Source organism: Oncorhynchus kisutch, unplaced genomic scaffold (assembly GCF_002021735.2).
Source record: "Oncorhynchus kisutch isolate 150728-3 unplaced genomic scaffold, Okis_V2 Okis05a-Okis16b_hom, whole genome shotgun sequence".
Lineage (NCBI taxonomy): Eukaryota > Metazoa > Chordata > Actinopteri > Salmoniformes > Salmonidae > Oncorhynchus > Oncorhynchus kisutch.
This window is the reverse complement of record NW_022261982.1, coordinates 4,233,061-4,253,557: the sequence shown is the minus strand read 5'-3', so window position 1 is coordinate 4,253,557 and position 20,497 is coordinate 4,233,061. Positions and strand designations below refer to the sequence as shown.

At 48.1% G+C, this 20,497-nt stretch overlaps 1 protein-coding gene across 1 annotated transcript in view; it reads right to left on the bottom strand.

Moving 5' to 3' along the window:
- The window catches only part of LOC109877047 (dystrophin-like), a 244,760-nt gene that overhangs the window by 133,595 nt on the left and 90,668 nt on the right, over window positions 1-20,497 (bottom strand). The window contains 7 exon segments of the mRNA XM_031813663.1: window positions 8,628-8,777; window positions 9,584-9,718; window positions 11,126-11,308; window positions 14,718-14,888; window positions 15,034-15,189; window positions 16,352-16,465; window positions 17,101-17,313. Of these exon segments, the coding sequence (XP_031669523.1) occupies window positions 8,628-8,777; window positions 9,584-9,718; window positions 11,126-11,308; window positions 14,718-14,888; window positions 15,034-15,189; window positions 16,352-16,465; window positions 17,101-17,313 (1,122 nt within the window).

Here is a 20,497-nt window from a genome sequence, read left to right as displayed (position 1 = left end):
CACTAATAAACTACTACCTACCACCACTAATAAACTACTACCTACCACCACTAATAAACTACTACCTACCACCACTAATAAACGACTACCTACCACCACTAATAAACGACTACCTACCACCACTAATAAACGACTACCTACCACCACTAATAAACTACTACCTACCACCACTAATAAACTACTATATACCATCACTAATAAACTACTGCCTACCATCACTAATAAACTACTACCTACCACCACTAATAAACTACTACCTACCACCCCTAATAAACTACTATCTACCACCCCTAATAAACTACTACCTACCACCACTAATAAACTACTACCTACCACCCCTAATAAACTACTATCTACCACCCCTAATAAACTACTACCTACCATCACTAATAAACTACTACCTACCATCCCTAATAAACTACTACCTACCACCACTAATAAACTACTACCTACCATCACAGGTAAACTACTACTACAAGGCAGTACAGTAAGGTATTACAGTACAGTATAGTGTAGTTATTGGGCCTAGTTAAGGCAGCACAGTAAGGCATTACAGTATAGTGTAGTTATTGGGCCTAGTTAAGGCAGCACAGTAAGGTATTAACACACAGGTGTTCAAGGTGGCATAGCAGTTCAGACGTCTTTTGTCCTCGTCTTGTCGTGTCCTGTATATATATATATATTTACAACTTTTTCACATACATTTTATTTTTATTTTCCATCAACTCATCTTCAAAACACTCTCCTGCAACCCGCCTCACCAATGTATATTTATAAAAAAGTATTATTTACCTCAGATCTGTAATCCTCCAAGAAGCTAGCCAGAAACTCCAAGAAGCTAGCCTGAAACTAGCCAGAAGCTAATCCAGAAGCTAGTTCAGAAGCTAGTTAGCTCCTCTACTGGCAAATCGTTAGTATTCAGCTAACCACGGTTTGTGGTCATCAGCTATCCTTTAGCTCGAAAATCTATCGCCAGTTCTGTACGGTGCAGCGCGGCTCGGAACGGAACATACCGGACCAATTGTTCTCTCAATGTCCCTGGATTTCGACTGCTCTCTGGACATTCATACCCGGATCTCACAGCTAGCTAGCTGCTATCCGTGTGACTATCGGCCTTCGTCGATTCCGGAGCAAACATCAATTATTCCGGAGCTAGCAAGCTCCGTCAATCACTCCTGAGTTCCATCAATCACACCTGGGCTGCAGTCACCTATCCGGACCCGTTTTACTGCCTTCGCGGAGCCCCACCGGGCCTTCACAACTGGACTGCCGACATTATCTACCCGAAGGAGTTATTCGGCTGGCTCCTCCGTCGCGACGTTACCTGAACACCCATCTGCGGCCTGCTAACCGTTAGCTGTCTTACCGGCTGCTATCTGAATAGACAATTGGACAATTTTTTATTTTATTTTTATTATTATTATTATGTTTTCTTCTTGGGCCTCTATAACTATATCTATTGTTTTTATTTTTGTTGTTGTTGTGTGATTTGGATTAATCCCCTCTACCACACGGAACCCCACTAATCTACTGACGGAATGCAAGAGGTGGCTAACAACAGACCTCCATCCTATGCTAGCTTGCTACCGATGGCCTGGCTAGCTGTCTAAATCACCAACCAACCTCTCCACTCACCGGACCCTTTTGATCACTCGACTAAGCATGCCTCTCCTTAATGTCAATATGTCTTGTCCATTGCTGTTCTGGTTAGTGCTTATTGGCTTATTTCACTGTAGAGCCTCTAGTCCTGCTCACTATACCTTATCCAACCTATTAGTTCCACCACCCACACATGCAATGACATCTCCTGGTTTCAACAATGTTTCTAGAGACAATATCTCTCTCTTCATCACTCAATACCTAGGTTTACCTCCACTGTATTCACATCCTACCATACATTTGTCTGTACATTATACCTTGATGCTATTTTATCGCCCCCAGAAACCTCCTTTTACTCTATGTTCCAGACGTTCTAGACGACCAATTCTCATAGCTTTTAGCCGTACCCTTATTCTACTCCTCCTATGTTCCTCTGGCGATGTAGAGGTGAATCCAGGCCCTGCAGTGCCTAGCTCCACTCCTATTCCCCAGGCACTCTCTTTTGACGACTTCTGTAACCGTAATAGCCTTGGTTTCATGCATGTTAACATTAGAAGCCTCCTCCCTAAGTTTGTTCTATTCACTGCTTTAGCACACTCTGCCAACCCGGATGTTCTAGCTGTGTCTGAATCCTGGCTTAGGAAGACCACCAAAAATTCAGACATTTTAATTCCAAACGACAACATTTTCAGACAAGATAGAACTGCCAAAGGGGGCGGTGTTGCAATCTACTGCAAAGATAGCCTGCAGAGTTCTGTCCTACTATCCAGGTCTGTACCCAAACAATTTGAACTTCTACTTTTAAAAATCCACCTCTCTAAAAACAAGTCTCTCACCGTTGCCGCCTGCTATAGACCACCCTCTGCCCCCAGCTGTGCTCTGGACACCATATGTGAACTGATTGCCCCCCATCTATCTTCAGAGTTCGTGCTGCTAGGCGACCTAAACTGGAACATGCTTAACACCCCAGCCATCCTACAATCTAAACTTGATGCCCTCAATCTCACACAAATTATCAATGAACCTACCAGGTACCTCCCCAAAGCCTTAAACACGGGCACCCTCATAGATATCATCCTAACCAACTTCCCCTCTAAATACACCTCTGCTGTCTTCAACCAAGATCTCAGCGATCACTGCCTCATTGCCTGCATCCGTAATGGGTCAGCGGTCAAACGACCTCCACTCATCACTGTAAAACGCTCCCTGAAACACTTCTGCGAGCAGGCCTTTCTAATCGACCTGGCCGGGGTATCGTGGAAGGATATTGATCTCATCCCGTCAGTAGAGGATGCCTGGATATTTTTTTTAAATGCCTTCCTAACCAAACATGCCCCATTCAAGAAATTTAGAACCAGGAACAGATATAGCCCTTGGTTCTCCCCAGACCTGACTGCCCTTAACCAACACAAAAACATCCTATGGCGTTCTGCATTAGCATCGAACAGCCCCCGTGATATGCAGCTGTTCAGGGAAGCTAGAAACCATTATACACAGGCAGTTAGAAAAGCCAAGGCTAGCTTTTTCAAGCAGAAATTTGCTTCCTGCAACACTAACTCAAAAAGTTCTGGGACACTGTAAAGTCCATGGAGAATAAGAACACCTCCTCCCAGCTGCCCACTGCACTGAAGATAGGAAACACTGTCACCACTGATAAATCCACCATAATTGAGAATTTCAATAAGCATTTTTCTACGGCTGGCCATGCTTTCCACCTGGCTACTCCTACCCCGGACAACAGCACTGCACCCCCAACAGCAACTCGCCCAAGCCTTCCCCATTTCTCCTTCTCCCAAATCCATTCAGCTGATGTTCTGAAAGAGCTGCAAAATCTGGACCCCTACAAATCAGCCGGGCTAGACAATCTGGACCCTTTCTTTCTAAAATTATCTGCCGAAATTGTTGCCACCCCTATTACTAGCCTGTTCAACCTCTCTTTCGTGTCGTCTGAGATTCCCAAAGATTGGAAAGCAGCTGCGGTCATCCCCCTCTTCAAAGAGGGGGACACTCTTGACCCAAACTGCTACAGACCTATATCTATCCTACCGTGCCTTTCTAAGGTCTTCGAAAGCCAAGTCAACAAACAGATTACCGACCATTTCGAATCTCACCATACCTTCTCTGCTATGCAATCTGGTTTCAGAGCTGGTCATGGGTGCACCTCAGCCACGCTCAAGGTCCTAAAAGATATCTTAACCGCCATCGATAAGAAACATTACTGTGCAGCCGTATTCATTGATCTGGCCAAGGCTTTCGACTCTGTCAATCACCATATCCTCATCGGCAGACTCGACAGCCTTGGTTTCTCAAATGATTGCCTCGCCTGGTTCACCAACTACTTCTCTGATAGAGTTCAGTGTGTCAAATCGGAGGGTCTGCTGTCCGGACCTCTGGCAGTCTCTATGGGGGTGCCACAGGGTTCAATTCTTGGACCGACTCTCTTCTCTGTATACATCAATGAGGTCGCTCTTGCTGCTGGTGAGTCCCTGATCCACCTCTACGCAGACGACACCATTCTGTATACTTCCGGCCCTTCTTTGGACACTGTGTTAACAACCCTCCAGGCAAGCTTCAATGCCATACAACTCTCCTTCCGTGGCCTCCAATTGCTCTTAAATACAAGTAAAACTAAATGCATGCTCTTCAACCGATCGCTACCTGCACCTACCCGCCTGTCCAACATCACTACTCTGGACGGCTCTGACTTAGAATACGTGGACAACTACAAATACTTAGGTGTCTGGTTAGACTGTAAACTCTCCTTCCAGACCCATATCAAACATCTCCAATCCAAAGTTAAATCTAGAATTGGCTTCCTATTTCGCAACAAAGCATCCGTCACTCATGCTGCCAAACATACCCTTGTAAAACTGACCATCCTACCAATCCTCGACTTTGGCGATGTCATTTACAAAATAGCCTCCAATACCCTACTCAACAAATTGGATGCAGTCTATCACAGTGCAATCCGTTTTATCACCAAAGCCCCATATACTACCCACCATTGTGACCTGTACGCTCTCGTTGGCTGGCCCTCGCTTCATACTCGTCGCCAAACCCACTGGCTCCATGTCATCTACAAGACCCTGCTAGGTAAAGTCCCCCCTTATCTCAGCTCGCTGGTCACCATAGCATCTCCCACCTGTAGCACACGCTCCAGCAGGTATATCTCTCTAGTCACCCCCAAAACCAATTCTTTCTTTGGCCGCCTCTCCTTCCAGTTCTCTGCTGCCAATGACTGGAACGAACTACAAAAATCTCTGAAACTGGAAACACTTATCTCCCTCACTAGCTTTAAGCACCAACTGTCAGAGCAGCTCACAGATTACTGCACCTGTACATAGCCCACCTATAATTTAGCCCAAACACCTACCTCTTTCCCAACTGTATTTAATTTATTTATTTATTTAGCTCTGCACCCCATTATTTTTATTTCTACTTTGCACATTCTTCCATTGCAAAACTACCATTCCAGTATTTTACTTGCTATATTGTATTTACTTTGCCATCATGGCCTTTTTTGCCTTTACCTCCCTTCTCACCTCATTTGCTCACATTGTATATAGACTTGTTTATACTGCATTATTGACTGTATGTTTGTTTTTACTCCATGTGTAACTCTGTGTCGTTTTATCTGTCGAACTGCTTTGCTTTATCTTGGCCAGGTCGCAGCTGTAAATGAGAACTTGTTCTCAACTTGCCTACCTGGTTAAATAAAGGTAAAATAAAATAAAATAAATAAATTACAGTATAGTGTAGTTATTGGGCCTAGTTAAGGTAGCACAGTAAGGTATTGTGTAGTTATTGGCCTAGTTAAGGCAGCACAGTAAGGTATTGTGTAGTTATTGGCCTAGTTAAGGCAGTACAGTAAGGTATTACAGTACAGTATAGTGTAGTTATTGGGCCTAGTTAAGGCAGCACAGTAAGGCATTACAGTATAGTGTAGTTATTGGGCCTAGTTAAGGCCACACAGTAAGGTATTACAGTATAGTGCAGTTATTGGGCCTAGTTAAGGCAGCACAGTAAGGCATTACAGTATAGTGTAGTTATTGGGCCTAGTTAAGGCAGTACAGTAAGGCATTACAGTATAGTGTAGTTATTGGGCCTTAGATACACGGTAGCACAGTAAGGCATTGTGTAGTTATTGGGCCTAGTTAAGGCAGCACAGTAAGGTATAACAGTATAGTGTAGTTATTGGGCCTAGTTAAGGTAGCACAGTAAGATATTGTGTAGTTATTGGGCCTAGTTAAGGTAGCACAGTAAGGTATTGTGTAGTTATTGGGCCTAGTTAAGGTAGCACAGCAAGGCATTGTGTAGTTATTGGCCTAGTTAAGGCAGCACAGTAAGGCATTACAGTATAGTGTAGTTATTGGGCCTAGTTAAGGCAGCACTGTAAGGCATTACAGTATAGTGTAGTTATTGGGCCTAGTTAAGGTAGCACAGTAAGGTATTGTGTAGTTATTGGCCTAGTTAAGGCAGCACAGTAGGGCATTACAGTATAGTGTAGTTATGGGCCTAGTTAAGGCAGCGCAGTAAGGTATTACAGTATAGTGTAGTTATTGGGCCTAGTTAAGGCAGCACAGTAAGGTATTACAGTATAGTGTAGTTATTGGGCCTAGTTAAGGTAGCACAGTAAGGTATTGTGTAGTTATTGGCCTAGTTAAGGCAGCACAGTAAGGCATTACAGTATAGTGTAGTTATTGGGCCTAGTTAAGGCAGCACAGTAAGGTATTACAGTATAGTGTAGTTATTGGGCCTAGTTAAGGCAGCACAGTAAGGCATTACAGTATAGTGTGGTTATTGGGCCTAGTTAAGGTAGCACAGTAAGGCATTGTGTAGTTATTGGGCCTAGTTAAGGTAGCACAGTAAGGCATTGTGTAGTTATTGGGCCTAGTTAAGGCAGCACAGTAAGGCATTACAGTATAGTGTGGTTATTGGGCCTAGTTAAGGCCACACAGTAAGGTATTACAGTATAGTGTAGTTATTGGGCCTAGTTAAGGCAGCACAGTAAGGCATTACAGTATAGTGTAGTTATTGGGCCTAGTTAAGGCAGCACAGTAAGGCATTACAGTATAGTGTAGTTATTGGGCCTAGTTAAGGCAGCACAGTAAGGTGCAGGGCAGAACAAGACAAATGAATCAGTTACAGATAAATCAGTTCAATAAAACAAATGCATTTCCAGAACGATATTTACTACCTCTCTCTGTCTCTGTCTCAGGTCTGGGGTCAATTCACTTTACAATTCAGCCAGTTAAGAAGATGAGGTGATCCCAACACTGCTCTTTATCTGACTCTAAGACTGTCTGTCTATCTGTCTGTCTGTCTGTCTGTCTGCCTGTCTGTCGGCCAGTCTGTCTGTCTGTCTGTCTGTCTGCCTGCCTGCCTGCCTCGGTCTGCCTGTCTATCTATCTGCTGGCCTGCCTGTCTGTCGGTCTGCCGTGCTGCCAGTCTGTCTGCCCGTCTGTCGGTCTGTCTGCCCCTCTGTCTGTCTTTCTTTCCTTCTCTGTCACCATCATACTCACAAACACTCGAGTGCCATGTGACAGTTCCACTACCTCTTCTCCTTTATAGATCACAACTATACAGGAAGAGGATTCTCCTTTATTGATCACAACTATACAGGAAGAGGATTCTCCTTTATTGATCACAACTATACAGGAAGAGGATTCTCCTTTATTGATCACAACTATACAGGAAGAGGATTCTCCTTTATTGATCACAACTATACAGGAAGAGGATTCTCCTTTATAGATCACAACTATACAGGAAGAGGATTCTCCTTTATAGATCACAACTATACAGGAAGAGGATTCTCCTTTGTAGATCACAACTATACAGGAAGAGGATTCTCCTTTATTGATCACAACTATACAGGAAGAGGATTCTCCTTTATTGATCACAACTATACAGGAAGAGGATTCTCCTTTATTGATCACAACTATACAGGAAGAGGATTCTCCTTTATTGATCACAACTATACAGGAAGAGGATTCTCCTTTATAGATCACAACTATACAGGAAGAGGATTCTCCTTTATTGATCACAACTATACAGGAAGAGGATTCTCCTTTATTGATCACAACTATACAGGAAGAGGATTCTCCTTTATTGATCACAACTATACAGGAAGAGGATTCTCCTTTATAGATCACAACTATACAGGAAGACGATTCTCCGAACTTCATGACCCCAGTAAGCGTCAGTCTACACAGACAGACTAACAGACACTGATACTGACACACTGATACTGGCTCAATGGAGAAAGGCTTAAGAGCTATGCATTAATCAGTTCTTTCATAGAGGATCACATGACTGCAGAATGAATACAGGGATTGTCATAGCCTTATTGTGTTGTGTATGTGAGTGCTTATGACTAATGTCAGTGTGTAAGAATCTGACAGAGAAGTAGGTCTTTATCTCAGATGTCAGCCAGGCCTATATCTCTATCCCTCCTCACCCTCTCTTTACAGATGTGGGGTCTTCATTTGAGCCTGTTTGCTACAGCAGGAAAATAATCCTGCAGCAACAGGAAATGTGAATTATTTTGTGGATAATAATTAACGGTCATTTTTTAAAAGTAGTTAATACCTTTAGTGTTAGGGCAAATCAAGTCTCACATTTTAGAGTGGAAATTACACACTTCAGAAGCCTTTTTAAACCTTGAATACACTACACGCTTGTATTTTCTACTGTGCAGGAAAATTCTCAGCAACAAAAGAGTGATCGAATTAAGATCCTACATCTGTATGTGTGTATGTTTAACACAGAGAAGACCTCACCCTCTGCATGAGTTCATCCCAGCGTGTGTTGAAGGCCTCAGCCTCTCTGTATGTGTGTATGTTTAACACAGAGAAGACCTCACCCTCTGCATGAGTTCATCCCAGCGTGTGTTGAAGGCCTCAGCCTCTCTGTATGTGTGTATGTTTAACACAGAGAAGACCTCACCCTCTGCATGAGTTCATCCCAGCGTGTGTTGAAGGCCTCAGCCTCTCTGTATGTGTGTATGTTTAACACAGAGAAGACCTCACCCTCTGCATGAGTTCATCCCAGCGTGTGTTGAAGGCCTCTAGTTTGTGTTGGATCAGTTGATCCAGAACTCCTCCGTCCATCAGGGTCTGAGACAGCTCTCTGATCTGGTTCCTCCCATCTTCAGGGTGACGCAGCAATGTGTCCAGGGCCTGGACACACACACACACACACACACACACACACACACTTTAGTTTTTATTTTAGGCCAATCAGTGTCCAGTATATTCACCCCTCCTCTGTCTGGGCCATACCTGGTATCACTAATACAGAGATAGATATGACTGACTCTGGGCCGTACCTGGTATCACTAATACAGAGATAGATATGACTGACTCTGGGCCGTACCTGGTATCATTAATACAGAGATAGATATGACTGACTCTGGGCCGTACCTGGTATCACTAATACAGAGATAGATATGACTGACTCTGGGCCGTACCTGGTATCATTAATACAGAGATAGATATGACTGACTCTGGGCCGTACCTGGTATCACTAATACAGAGATAGATATGACTGACTCTGGGCCGTACCTGGTATCATTAATACAGAGATAGATATGACTGACTCTGGGCCGTACCTGGTATCACTAAGACAGAGATAGATATGACTGACTCTGGGCCGTACCTGGTATCATTAATACAGAGATAGATATGACTGACTCTGGGCCGTACCTGGTATCACTAAGACAGAGATAGATATGACTGACTCTGGGCCGTACCTGGTATCACTAATACAGAGATAGATATGACTGACTCAGGACAAATCTTGGGGAAAACAGTTGTTCCTCTTTCGGGTTTTGACATGAACCATGACCATGTAGCTGCTGCCATTATTGGTCAATAGCTGCTGAAGGCTGATGAATGGAGTCCCCCAGGAACGACATAACGACAGAGAGAGTGTGGTGAACCCCTAGGAGAGGGTCTGTAAGTGGTGAAAGGTCAAAGGTGCTCACATCAAGGGCCTCACAGAGCTCCTCTGCTCCCCCCGGGATGCTGTCTGTCTCGTCTAGCTTCTGCTCCAGCTGGTCCAGCCAGCCGTTCTCCTGCTCCAGGTAGGACAGCAGCTCACACCAACACGCCCACACCTCCTACAGCCCAGGGGTCAGAGAGAGAGAGAGAGGGTCAAACAGAAAGACAGAAAGGAGAGAGAGTGTGAGAGAGAAATGGTTTATGTGTGTGTGATAAGAGGGTGAAATGTGTTCTGTGAAAGTAGATGAAAACAGATAAGAGAGATACAAAGACTCATTGATATTCTGTTATGTTTCGTCTACAGATTGTACTATGTGTTTGTAATGCCAGGAACATTGATTTAGTGAGGTGAGAGCTCCACGAAGGGGAGGATTAGAGGGGTAAGAGGGAGTGAAGTGTGTGTGTGTGCCTGCCTGTGCTCATGCCTGCGTGTGTGTGCTGTTCTGTCCAGTATCTGTTCAGTATCTGTCCAGTATCTGTCTGGTATCTGTCTGGTATCTGTCTGGTATCTGTCTGGTATCTGTCTGGTATCTGTCTGGTATCTGTCCAGTATCTGTCTGGTATCTGTCCAGTATCTGTCTGGTCTCTGTCCAGTATCTGTCCAGTATCTGTCTGGTATCTGTCTGGTATCTGTCCAGTATTTGTCTGGTATCTGTCTGGTATCTGTCTGGTATCTGTCCGGTATCTGTCCAGTATCTGTCTGGTATCTGTCTGGTATCTGTCCCGTATCTGTCTGGTATCTGTCCAGTATCTGTCCGGTATCTGTCTGGTATCTGTCCAGTATCTGTCTGGTATCTGTCTGGTATCTGTCTGGTATCTGTCCGGTATCTGTCCAGTATCTGTCTGGTATCTGTCTGGTATCTGTCCCGTATCTGTCTGGTATCTGTCCAGTATCTGTCCGGTATCTGTCTGGTATCTGTCCAGTATCTGTCTGGTATCTGTCTGGTATCTGTCTGGTATCTGTCCAGTATCTGTCCGGTATCTGTCTGGTATCTGTCTGGTATCTGTCTGGTATCTGTCTGGTATCTGTCCAGTATCTGTCTGGTATCTGTCTGGTATCTGTCTGGTATCTGTCTGGTATCTGTCCAGTATCTGTCTGGTATCTGTCCAGTATCTGTCTGGTATCTGTCCAGTAGTTGTCTGGTATCTGTCCAGTATCTGTCCAGTAGTTGTCCAGTATCTGTCCAGTATCTCTCCAGTATCTGTCCAGTATTTGTCCAGTAGTTGTCTGGTATCTGTCCAGTATTTGTCCAGTATCTGTCCAGTATCTGTCCAGTAGTTGTCTGGTATCTGTCCAGTATCTGTCCAGTAGCTGTCCAGTATCTGTCCAGTATCTCTCCAGTATCTGTCTGGTATTTGTCCAGTATTTGTCCAGTATCTGTCCAGTATTTGTCTGGTATCTGTCCAGTATCTGTCCAGTATCTGTCCAGTATTTGTCTGGTATCTGTCCAGTAGTTGTCTGGTATCTGTCCAGTATCTGTCCAGTAGTTGTCCAGCATCTGTCCAGTATCTGTCCGGGATCGTACCTCCAGGGTTTTACACTTGCCGTCCAGGCGGCTGCAGAGTCTCTGGTAGTTAGCGGTCAGCACGACCAACTCTGCCTTGAGGGCATCGTGGGCGGCCGGAGGGGCTTTGGAGATGAAACTGTTCACAGAGTCAGTCAGCAGCTTCACCTTCAGCTCTTTAGAGTGGACCTCCTCTTGACCCTTCTACAGAGAGAACAGAGAGATGTAGAGAGATTATTAAGAAAGAGGGGGAGAGAGGAGGAGGGAGGGAGGGAGAGACAGAAAGAGAGAAGAGGAGAGAGGAGGAGGGAGGAGGGAGGAGGAGGGAGGGAGAGACAGAAAGAGAGAAGAGGAGAGAGGAGGAGGGAGGAGGGAGGAGGAGGGAGGGAGAGACAGAAAGAGAGAAGAGGAGAGAGGAGGAGGGAGGAGGGAGGAGGGGGGGAGGGAGAGACAGAAAGAGAGAAGAGGAGAGAGGAGGAGGGAGGAGGGAGGGAGAGACAGAAAGAGAGAAGAGGAGAGAGGAGGAGGGAGGAGGGAGGGAGGGAGAGACAGAAAGAGAGAAGAGGAGAGAGGAGGAGGGAGGAGGGAGGGAGAGACAGATAGAGATGAAGAGGAGAGAGGAGGAGGGAGGAGGGAGGGAGAGACAGATAGAGATGAAGAGGAGAGAGGAGGAGGGAGGAGGGAGGGAGAGACAGATAGAGATGAAGAGGAGAGAGGAGGAGGGAGGAGGGAGGAGGGAGGAGGGAGGGAGAGACAGAAAGAGAGAAGAGGAGAGAGGAGGAGGGAGAAGGGAGGGAGAGAGATAGAGATGAAGAGGAGAGAGGAGGAGGGAGGAGGGAGGGAGGGAGAGACAGAAAGAGAGAAGAGGAGAGAGGAGGAGGGCGGGAGAGACAGATAGAGAGAAGAGGAGAGAGGAGGAGGGAGGAGGGAGGGAGGGAGAGACAGAAAGAGAGAAGAGGAGAGAGGAGGAGGGAGGGAGAGACAGAAAGAGATGAAGAGGAGAGAGGAGGAGGGAGGGAGGGAGGGAGAGACAGAAAGAGAGAAGAGGAGAGAGAAGGAGGGAGGGAGAGACAGAAAGAGATGAAGAGGAGAGAGGAGGAGGGAGGGAGAGACAGAAAGAGATGAAGAGGAGAGAGGAGGAGGGAGGAGGGAGGGAGAGACAGAAAGAGATGAAGAGGAGAGAGGAGGAGGGAGGGAGAGACAGAAAGAGATGAAGAGGAGAGAGGAGGAGGGAGGGAGAGACAGAAAGAGATGAAGAGGAGAGAGGAGGAGGGAGGGAGGGAGGGAGGGAGAGACAGAAAGAGATGAAGAGGAGAGAGGAGGAGGGAGAGACAGAAAGAGACCTTTGTGAGTGCAATGTTTACTGTTAATTTTTATTGTTTATTTCACATCTGTTTATGATCTATTTCTCTTGCTTTGGCATTGTAAACATTTGTTTTCCCATGTCAATAAAGCCATTAAGTTGAATTGAATTAAAGAGAGGGAGGAGAGAGGGAGAAGTGAGACAAAACATGTGAGGGGACAAGAGGAGAGAGAGGGTAGGAGAGGGGAGAGAGAAGAGGGTAGGGAGAGGGGAGAGAGAGAGAGAGGGTAGGGAGAGGGGAGAGAGAGAGGGTAGGAGAGGGGAGAGAGAGGGTAGGAGAGGGGAGAGAGAGGGTAGGAGAGGGGAGAGAGAGAGAGAGGGTAGGAGAGGGGAGAGAGAGAGGGTAGGAGAGGGGAGAGAGAGGGTAGGAAGAGGGGAGAGAGAGAGGAGAGGCTAGGAGAGGGGGGAGAGAGAGAGAGGGTAGGAGAGGGGGGAGAGAGAGAGAGGGTAGGAGAGGAGAGAGAGAGAGGTTAGGAGAGGGGGGAGAGAGAGAAGAGGGTAGGAGAGGGAGAGAGAGAGAGAGGGTAGGAGAGGGAGAGAGAGAGAGGGTAGGAGAGGGGGAGAGAGAGAGGGTAGGAGAGGGAGAGAGAGAGAGAGGGTAGAGAGGGGAGAGAGAGAGGGTAGGAGAGGGGGGGGGAGAGAGAGAGGTAGGAGAGGGGAGAGAGAGAGAGGGTAGGAGAGGGGGGAGAGAGAGAGGGTAGGAGGGGGGGAGAGAGAGAGAGGCGTAGGAGAGGGGGGAGAGAGGAGAGAGGGTAGGAGAGGGGANGAGAGAGAGAGGGTAGGAGAGGGGGAGAGAGATAGAGGGTAGGAGAGGGGGAGAGAGAGGTAGGAGAGGGGGAGAGAGAGAGAGGTAGGAGAGGGGGGAGAGAGAGAGGGTAGGAGAGGGGGGAGAGAGAGAGAGGGTAGGAGAGGGGGGAGAGAGAGAGAGGGTAGGAGAGGGGGGAGAGAGAGAGGGTATGAGGAGAGGGAGAGAGAGAGAGGGTAGGAGAGGGGGGAGAGAGAGAGGGTAGGAGAGGGGGAGGAGAGAGAGGGTCGGAGAGGGAGAGAGAGAGAGGTAGAGGGGGGGGAGAGAGAGACGGTAGAGAGGGGAAGAGAGAGAGGGTAGGAGTGGGGGGAGAGAGAGAAGGGTAGGAGAGGGAGAGAGAGAGAGGGTAGGAGAGGGGGGAGAGAGAGAGGGGTAGGAGAGGGGGGAGAGAGAGAGAGGGTAGGAGAGGGGAGAGAGAGAGAGAGGGGGGGGAGGGGGGGAGGGGGGAGAGAGAGGGGATTGAGAGAACAGAGATAAAAAGAGATTAAGTGATACAGAGAGCGCAGAGATAGAGAAAGGAAGAAAGGCAGAAGGGAGAGAGAGATGCTTATCTTATTGCTCTTTGTTTTAGAAATGCATGACTGCCAACAAGTTATTGAGCTTGAATTAAAGAGGATAAAGAGAGGGAGAATGAGGGGAGAGAGGGAGATGATCAAGGGAGGGAGGGAGGTAGAGAGGGAGGGAGGGAGGTAGAGAGGGAGGAGGGAGGTAGAGAGGGAGATGATCAAAGGGAGGGAGGGAGGTAGAGGTGGGAGGGAGGAGGTAGAGAGGGAGGGAGGGAGGTAGAGAGGGAGGGAGGTGAACAAAGGGAGGGAGGGAGGGAGATGAACAAAGGGAGGGAGGGAGGGAGGGAGGGAGGGAGGGAGGGAGGGAGGGAGGGAGGGAGGGAGGGAGGGAGGGAGATGAACAAAGGGAGGGAGGGAGGGAGGGAGGGAGGGAGGGAGGGAGGGAGGGAGGGAGGGAGGGAGGAGGAGGGGAGGAGGGAGGAGGGAGGGAGGGAGAGAGGGAGGTAGAGAGGGAGGGAGGGAGGTAGAGAGGGAGATGATCAAAGGGAGGGAGGGAGGTAGAGAGGGAGGGAGGGAGGGAGGTAGAGAGGGAGGGAGGTGAACAAAGGGAGGGAGGGAGGGAGATGAACAAAGGGAGGGAGGGAGGGAGGGAGGGAGGGAGGGAGGGAGGGAGGGAGGGAGGGAGGGAGGGAGGGAGGGAGGGAGGGAGGGAGGAGGAGATGATCAAAGGGAGGGAGGGAAGTAGAGAGGGAGGGAGGGAGGTAGAGAGGGAGGGAGGGAGGTAGAGAGGGGAGGGAGGTGAACAAAGGGAGGGAGGGAGGCAGGTCAGTGCTTAGATTAGGGTCAGAGTATGGTTTTGGATGAGGGCCCAGGGTTGGCTATAGGGAAGTTTGCCCCCCCCCCACAACACACACTCCCTCCTCCCAACACACACCCTACCTTGAGTTCCTCCACAGCCTTGCGTAGCTCCTCAGGGGTCTGGTAAGTGAAGTCTCTCTCCAGATAGTCCTCCTCAGCCTGAGTGATCCACTCCTGCATCTCAGCCATCTCCTTCCTCAGGCTCATGGTTTTGTCCAGACCCCCCTTCAGAGCGGACTTCTTAGCATAGGCCTGGACACACACACACACACACCATGAATACACACACAATAACAACAGATGATGTGTCAGGACAGGGATGGATGGAATCAACGCTTGGGTGGGTACGGTGTGTGTGTGTGTGTGTGTGTGTGTGTGTGTGTGTGTGTGTGTGTACCTGTTTGCAGATTATCTCCCACATAGCATTCAGCTCATCGAGCTCCTTCTGCAGTTGGATGGCGAATGCTGGCTCCGCCTCTGTCTTCAGAGACACGCCCACCTCATTGATGCCGTTCAGACTGGGTTGGATGGTGTGGATGTCATTCACCAGGGCCTAGCCAATCCCAACAGAGAAACAGGGGATATGACTAATAGAAATGGATGTGTGACAGAGAGATGTTCACTTGTACTGTATTTACTGAGCTGTATGCCCTAGGGCTCATTTACTGAGCTGTATGCCCTAGGGCTCATTTACTGGGCTGTATACCCTAGGGCTCATTTACTGAGCTGTATGCCCTAGGGCTCATTTACTGAGCTGTATACCCTAGGGCTCATTTACTGGGCTGTATACCCTAGGGCTCATTTACTGGGCTGTATACCCTAGGGCTCATTTACTGAGCTGTATGCCCTAGGGCTCATTTACTGGGCTGTATGCCCTAGGGCTCATTTACTGAGCTGTATACCCTAGGGCTCATTTACTGGGCTGTATGCCCTAGGGCTCATTTACTGGGCTGTATGCCCTAGGGCTCATTTACTGGGCTGTATGCCCTAGGGCTCATTTACTGGGCTGTATGCCCTAGGGCTCATTTACTGAGCTGTATACCCTAGGGCTCATTTACTGGGCTGTATACCCTAGGGCTCATTTACTGGGCTGTATACCCTAGGGCTCATTTACTGGGCTGTATACCCTAGGGCTCATTTACTGAGCTGTATACCCTAGGGCTCATTTACTGAGCTGTATACCCTAGGGCTCATTTACTGGGCTGTATACCCTAGGGCTCATTTACTGAGCTGTATACCCTAGGGCTCATTTACTGGGCTGTATACCCTAGGGCTCATTTACTGAGCTGTATACCCTAGGGCTCATTTACTGGGCTGTATGCCCTAGGGCTCATTTACTGAGCTGTGAATGACAGGTTACCAGGGAGAGAAGGTGAATGACAGGTTGCCAGGTAAGAGAAGGTGAATGATAGGTTGCCAGGGGAGAGAAGGTGAATGACAGGTTTCCAGGGGAGAGAAGGTGAATGACAGGTTGCCAGGTGAGAGAAGGTGAATGACAGGTTGCCAGGTGAGAGAAGGTGAATGACAGGTTGCCAGGTAAGAGAAGGTGAAAGAAGGTTGCCAGGTGAGAGAAGGTGAATGACAGGTTGCCAGGGGAGAGAAGGTGAATGACAGGTTGCCAGGTGAGAAAAGGTGAATGACAGGTTGCCAGGGGAGAGAAAGTGAATGACAGGTTGCCAGGTAAGAGAAGGTGAAAGAAGGTTGCCAGGTCTTACAGTGCACTGCTCCAGCTGTTTCTGCAGGGCCTCTGAGTCCCCCAGCGCTGGCCACTCCTCATTCAGGAACACATCAACATCAGCCATCCACTTCCTCAGAGTCTTCACGTCATTCTGAGAGACACAGACAGATAGGTTAACAAGCAGCACAGAACTGACAATGTGCTTAGTCATTTATAGCCACACACGCAAACAAAGTTAGAAACATGTCAGCGTCACCCATCCACTTCCTCTGTGTCTTCACATCATTATGCAGACACTGACAGCAAAGACCACATTAATATTGTCCTCTTTACAGTCATTTACACAGGGACATATGGTACACTCACTCACAGATCTGTCTCTATCTCTTCATCTCTGTCTCTATCTCTTAATCTCTGTCTCTATCTCCTCATCTCTGTCTCTATCTCTTAATCTCTGTCTCTATCTCCTCATCTCTGTCTCTATCTCTTAATCTCTGTCTCTATCTCCTCATCTCTGTCTCTATCTCTTAATCTCTGTCTCTATCTCCTCATCTCTGTCTCTATCTCTTAATCTCTGTCTCTATCTCCTCATCTCTGTCTCTATCTCTTAATCTCTGTCTCTATCTCTTCATCTCTGTCTCCCTCTCTTCCTTTCCTTCTCTATCTCACTCACCCTCTCCCTCGTTCTACTCTCTCCCTCTATTTCGCTCTCTTTCTACTCTCTCTCGCTCCCTCTCTCCCTCTCTCTCGCAGCACACCCCCACCCCCCTACAACCCCCACAGTACCTGGAACTGCAGTAATTTAGCCATAAGCTCTGTTATCTTGGTCGCCTGTTCCCCCAGCGTCGAGGACAGATGTCTCCAGCGAGTCATGATGCTGTCCATCTCTGTCCTGTACTTGTGACTGATCTCAGGAGGGGCCTTCTGAAAAACCTGGTCCACTGTAGACGTCAGGTAGTCCACCTCACTCTGGTGCTCTGCAAGCGCAACCTGCATTACCTGTAGGGAAGGACATGGAGATGGTTGTACTCAATACAGGGTGAATCCCAACTTTCACATTTTCACTGAAGTCTCTTATTGATATCAATGTATGATTAAGTTATGATTTGGCCAGATGAGGACTTTTTAGCAGGATAGTTCATTTAATTCCATGGACGCTAGCCACCCAGAGGGGGCACTGACGGGAAGATGAATATATTAGTTTTATTGGGGGGGGCACTGATGGGAAGATGAATATATTCGTTTTATTGGGGGCACTGACGGGAAGATGAATATATTAGTTTTATTGGGGGGGGCACAGACGGGAAGATGAATATATTAGTTTTATTGGGGGGGGCACTGACGGGAAGATGAATATATTAGTTTTATTGGGGGGGGGGGGCACTGACGGGAAGATGAATATATTCGTTTTATTGGGGGGGGGGCACTGACGGGAAGATGAATATATTCGTTTTATTGGGGGGGGGGGGGGCACTGACGGGAAGATGAATATATTAGTTTTATTGGGGGGGGCACTGACGGGAAGATGAATATATTAGTTTTATTGGGGGGGGGCACTGACGGGAAGATGAATATATTTGTTTTATTGGGGGGGGCACAGAAAGAAATCCCCCCCGTATTTTTTTTCTTTCATTTTTGGTCCATGGAGGTTCATGCAAACCAGAGGCAGCTGAAGAGTAGCTTCGAGGACTATATCTGAAGTCCAAATTGGACCCCTAGCCCCTCTGCCCTCTCTGTCTAGGGAGAAGTGCCTGGTGACCCCTAGCCCCTCTGCCCACTCTGTCTAGGGAGAAGGGACTGGTGACCCCTAGCCCCTCTGCCCTATCTGTCTAGGGAGAAGTGCCTGGTGACCCCTAGCCCCTCTGCCCTCTCTGTCTAGGGAGAAGTGCCTGGTGACCCCTAGCCTCTCTGCCCTCTCTGTCTAGGGAGAAGTGCCTGGTGACCCCTAGCTCCTCTGCCCTCTTTGTCTAGAGCAGGCCTGGTGACCTCTAGCCCCTCTGCCCTCTCTGTCTAGGGAGAAGTGCCTGGTGACCCCTAGCTCCTCTGCCCTCTCTGTCTAGAGCAGGCCTGGTGACCCCTAGCCCCTCTGCCCTCTCTGTCTAGGGAGAAGTGCCTGGTGACCCCTAGCCCCTCTGCCCACTCTGTCTAGGGAGAAGGGACTGGTGACCCCTAGCCCCTCTGCCCTCTCTATCTAGGGAGAAGTGCCTGGTGACCCCTAGCTCCTCTGCCCTCTTTGTCTAGAGCAGGCCTGGTGACCTCTAGCCCCTCTGCCCTCTCTGTCTAGGGAGAAGTGCCTGGTGACCCCTAGCTCCTCTGCCCTCTCTGTCTAGAGCATGCCTGGTGACCCCTAGCCCCTCTGCCCTCTCTGTCTAGGGAGAAGTGCCTGGTGACCCCTAGCCCCTCTGCCCACTCTGTCTAGGGAGAAGGGACTGGTGACTCCTAGCCCCTCTGCCCTCTCTGTCTAGGGAGAAGTGCCTGGTGACCCCTAGCCCCTCTGCCCTCTCTGTCTAGGGAGAAGTGCCTGGTGACCCCTAGCTCCTCTGCCCTCTCTGTCTAGAGCAGGCCTGGTGACCTCTAGCCCCTCTGCCCTCTCTGTCTAGAGCAGGCCTGGTGACCCCTAGCCCCTCTGCCCTCTCTGTCTAGGGAGAAGTGCCTGGTGACCCCTAGCTCCTCTGCCCTCTCTGTCTAGAGCAGGCCTGGTGACCTCTAGCCCCTCTGCCCTCTCTGTCTAGGCAAGAGGGCCTATCGGTCATTTGTAGATATGGGACTTTTTTATTAAGGACTTTTTAGAGCATAGAAAGTTCAGTGTTGGCTACCAGGTTAATGGGCTACCAGGTTAATGGGCTACCAGGTTAATGGGCTACCAGGTTACCAGGTTACCAGGTTAATGGGCTACCAGGTTACCAGGTTACCAGGTTAATGGGCTACCAGGTTAATGGGCTACCAGGTTACCAGGTTACCAGGTTAATGGGCTACCAGGTTACCAGGTTAATGTGCTACCAGGTTACCAGGTTAATGGGCTACCAGGTTACCAGGTTACCAGGTTAATGGGCTACCAGGTTACCAGGTTACCAGGTTAATGGGCTACCAGGTTAATGGGCTACCAGGTTAATGGGCTACCAGGTTACCAGGTTACCAGGTTAATGGGCTACCAGGTTACCAGGTTACCAGGTTAATGGGCTACCAGGTTACCAGGTTACCAGGTTAATGGGCTACCAGGTTAATGGGCTACCAGGTTACCAGGTTACCAGGTTAATGGTAGCCGGAGGCTGATGAAGACAGATGAATAATCAAAATATGTACGTTAGAACTGTCTGGGAATCTAGAAAATCATGACAACTTGAGTGGATTTACCCTTTAACTAACAAACACTAGATTAACATTATTATTCATACTATGTGTGATGATGTGAAAACAATCAATGATCAAACAAAACACACACACACAACATTAGTTTGACTGTTTGGCCAATAAGGGGCAGTATCCCCTCCCTCCCTCTCCATCCTGTTGGGTCAATACTAGGGCTCCCTAATGACGCTATGAGATATAACGGCCTCAGGGTAAATGTTTCCTGGAGGGTCACAGGACAGAGAGAAGAGACAGGTGTTCATCTCCAGGTTTCTGACAGTCATCATTGCCAGTGGTGGTAGGTAGCGGCTCTGGGTCTGTGTGGTTAAGACCTGAAGTTTAAAAAGATGTCTAGAAGCAGACAGAGACATCAATGTATGGGCCTATAGACATTCTCTCTGGGGAGGGATCAACTTGTTTAGTATTGGTGTGAATGCCTTTATATCCATCGTAATGAGACATATTGATATTATGTTTATTATAATATCCAAGAACAGTAACGGAGGACAAGCTTAGAAAAAATTTATCGTAACGATTATAATATTTTAGCAAATTACTATGCAGAGATGTTCTACTGACTACCCCTAGATAGCACTGAGGAGGCAGAAGATTCCACCCTGCTGCCCTGTGAGGTAGAACATCCTAACTAAGATTCCATCCTGCTGCCCTGTGAGGTAGAACATCCTAACTAAGATTCCATCCTGCTGCCCTGTGAGATAGAACATCCTAACTAAGATTCCACCCTGCTGCCCTGTGAGGTAGAACATCCTAACTAAGATTCCACCCTGCTGCCCTGTGAGATAGAACATCCTAACTAAGATTCCACCCTGCTGCC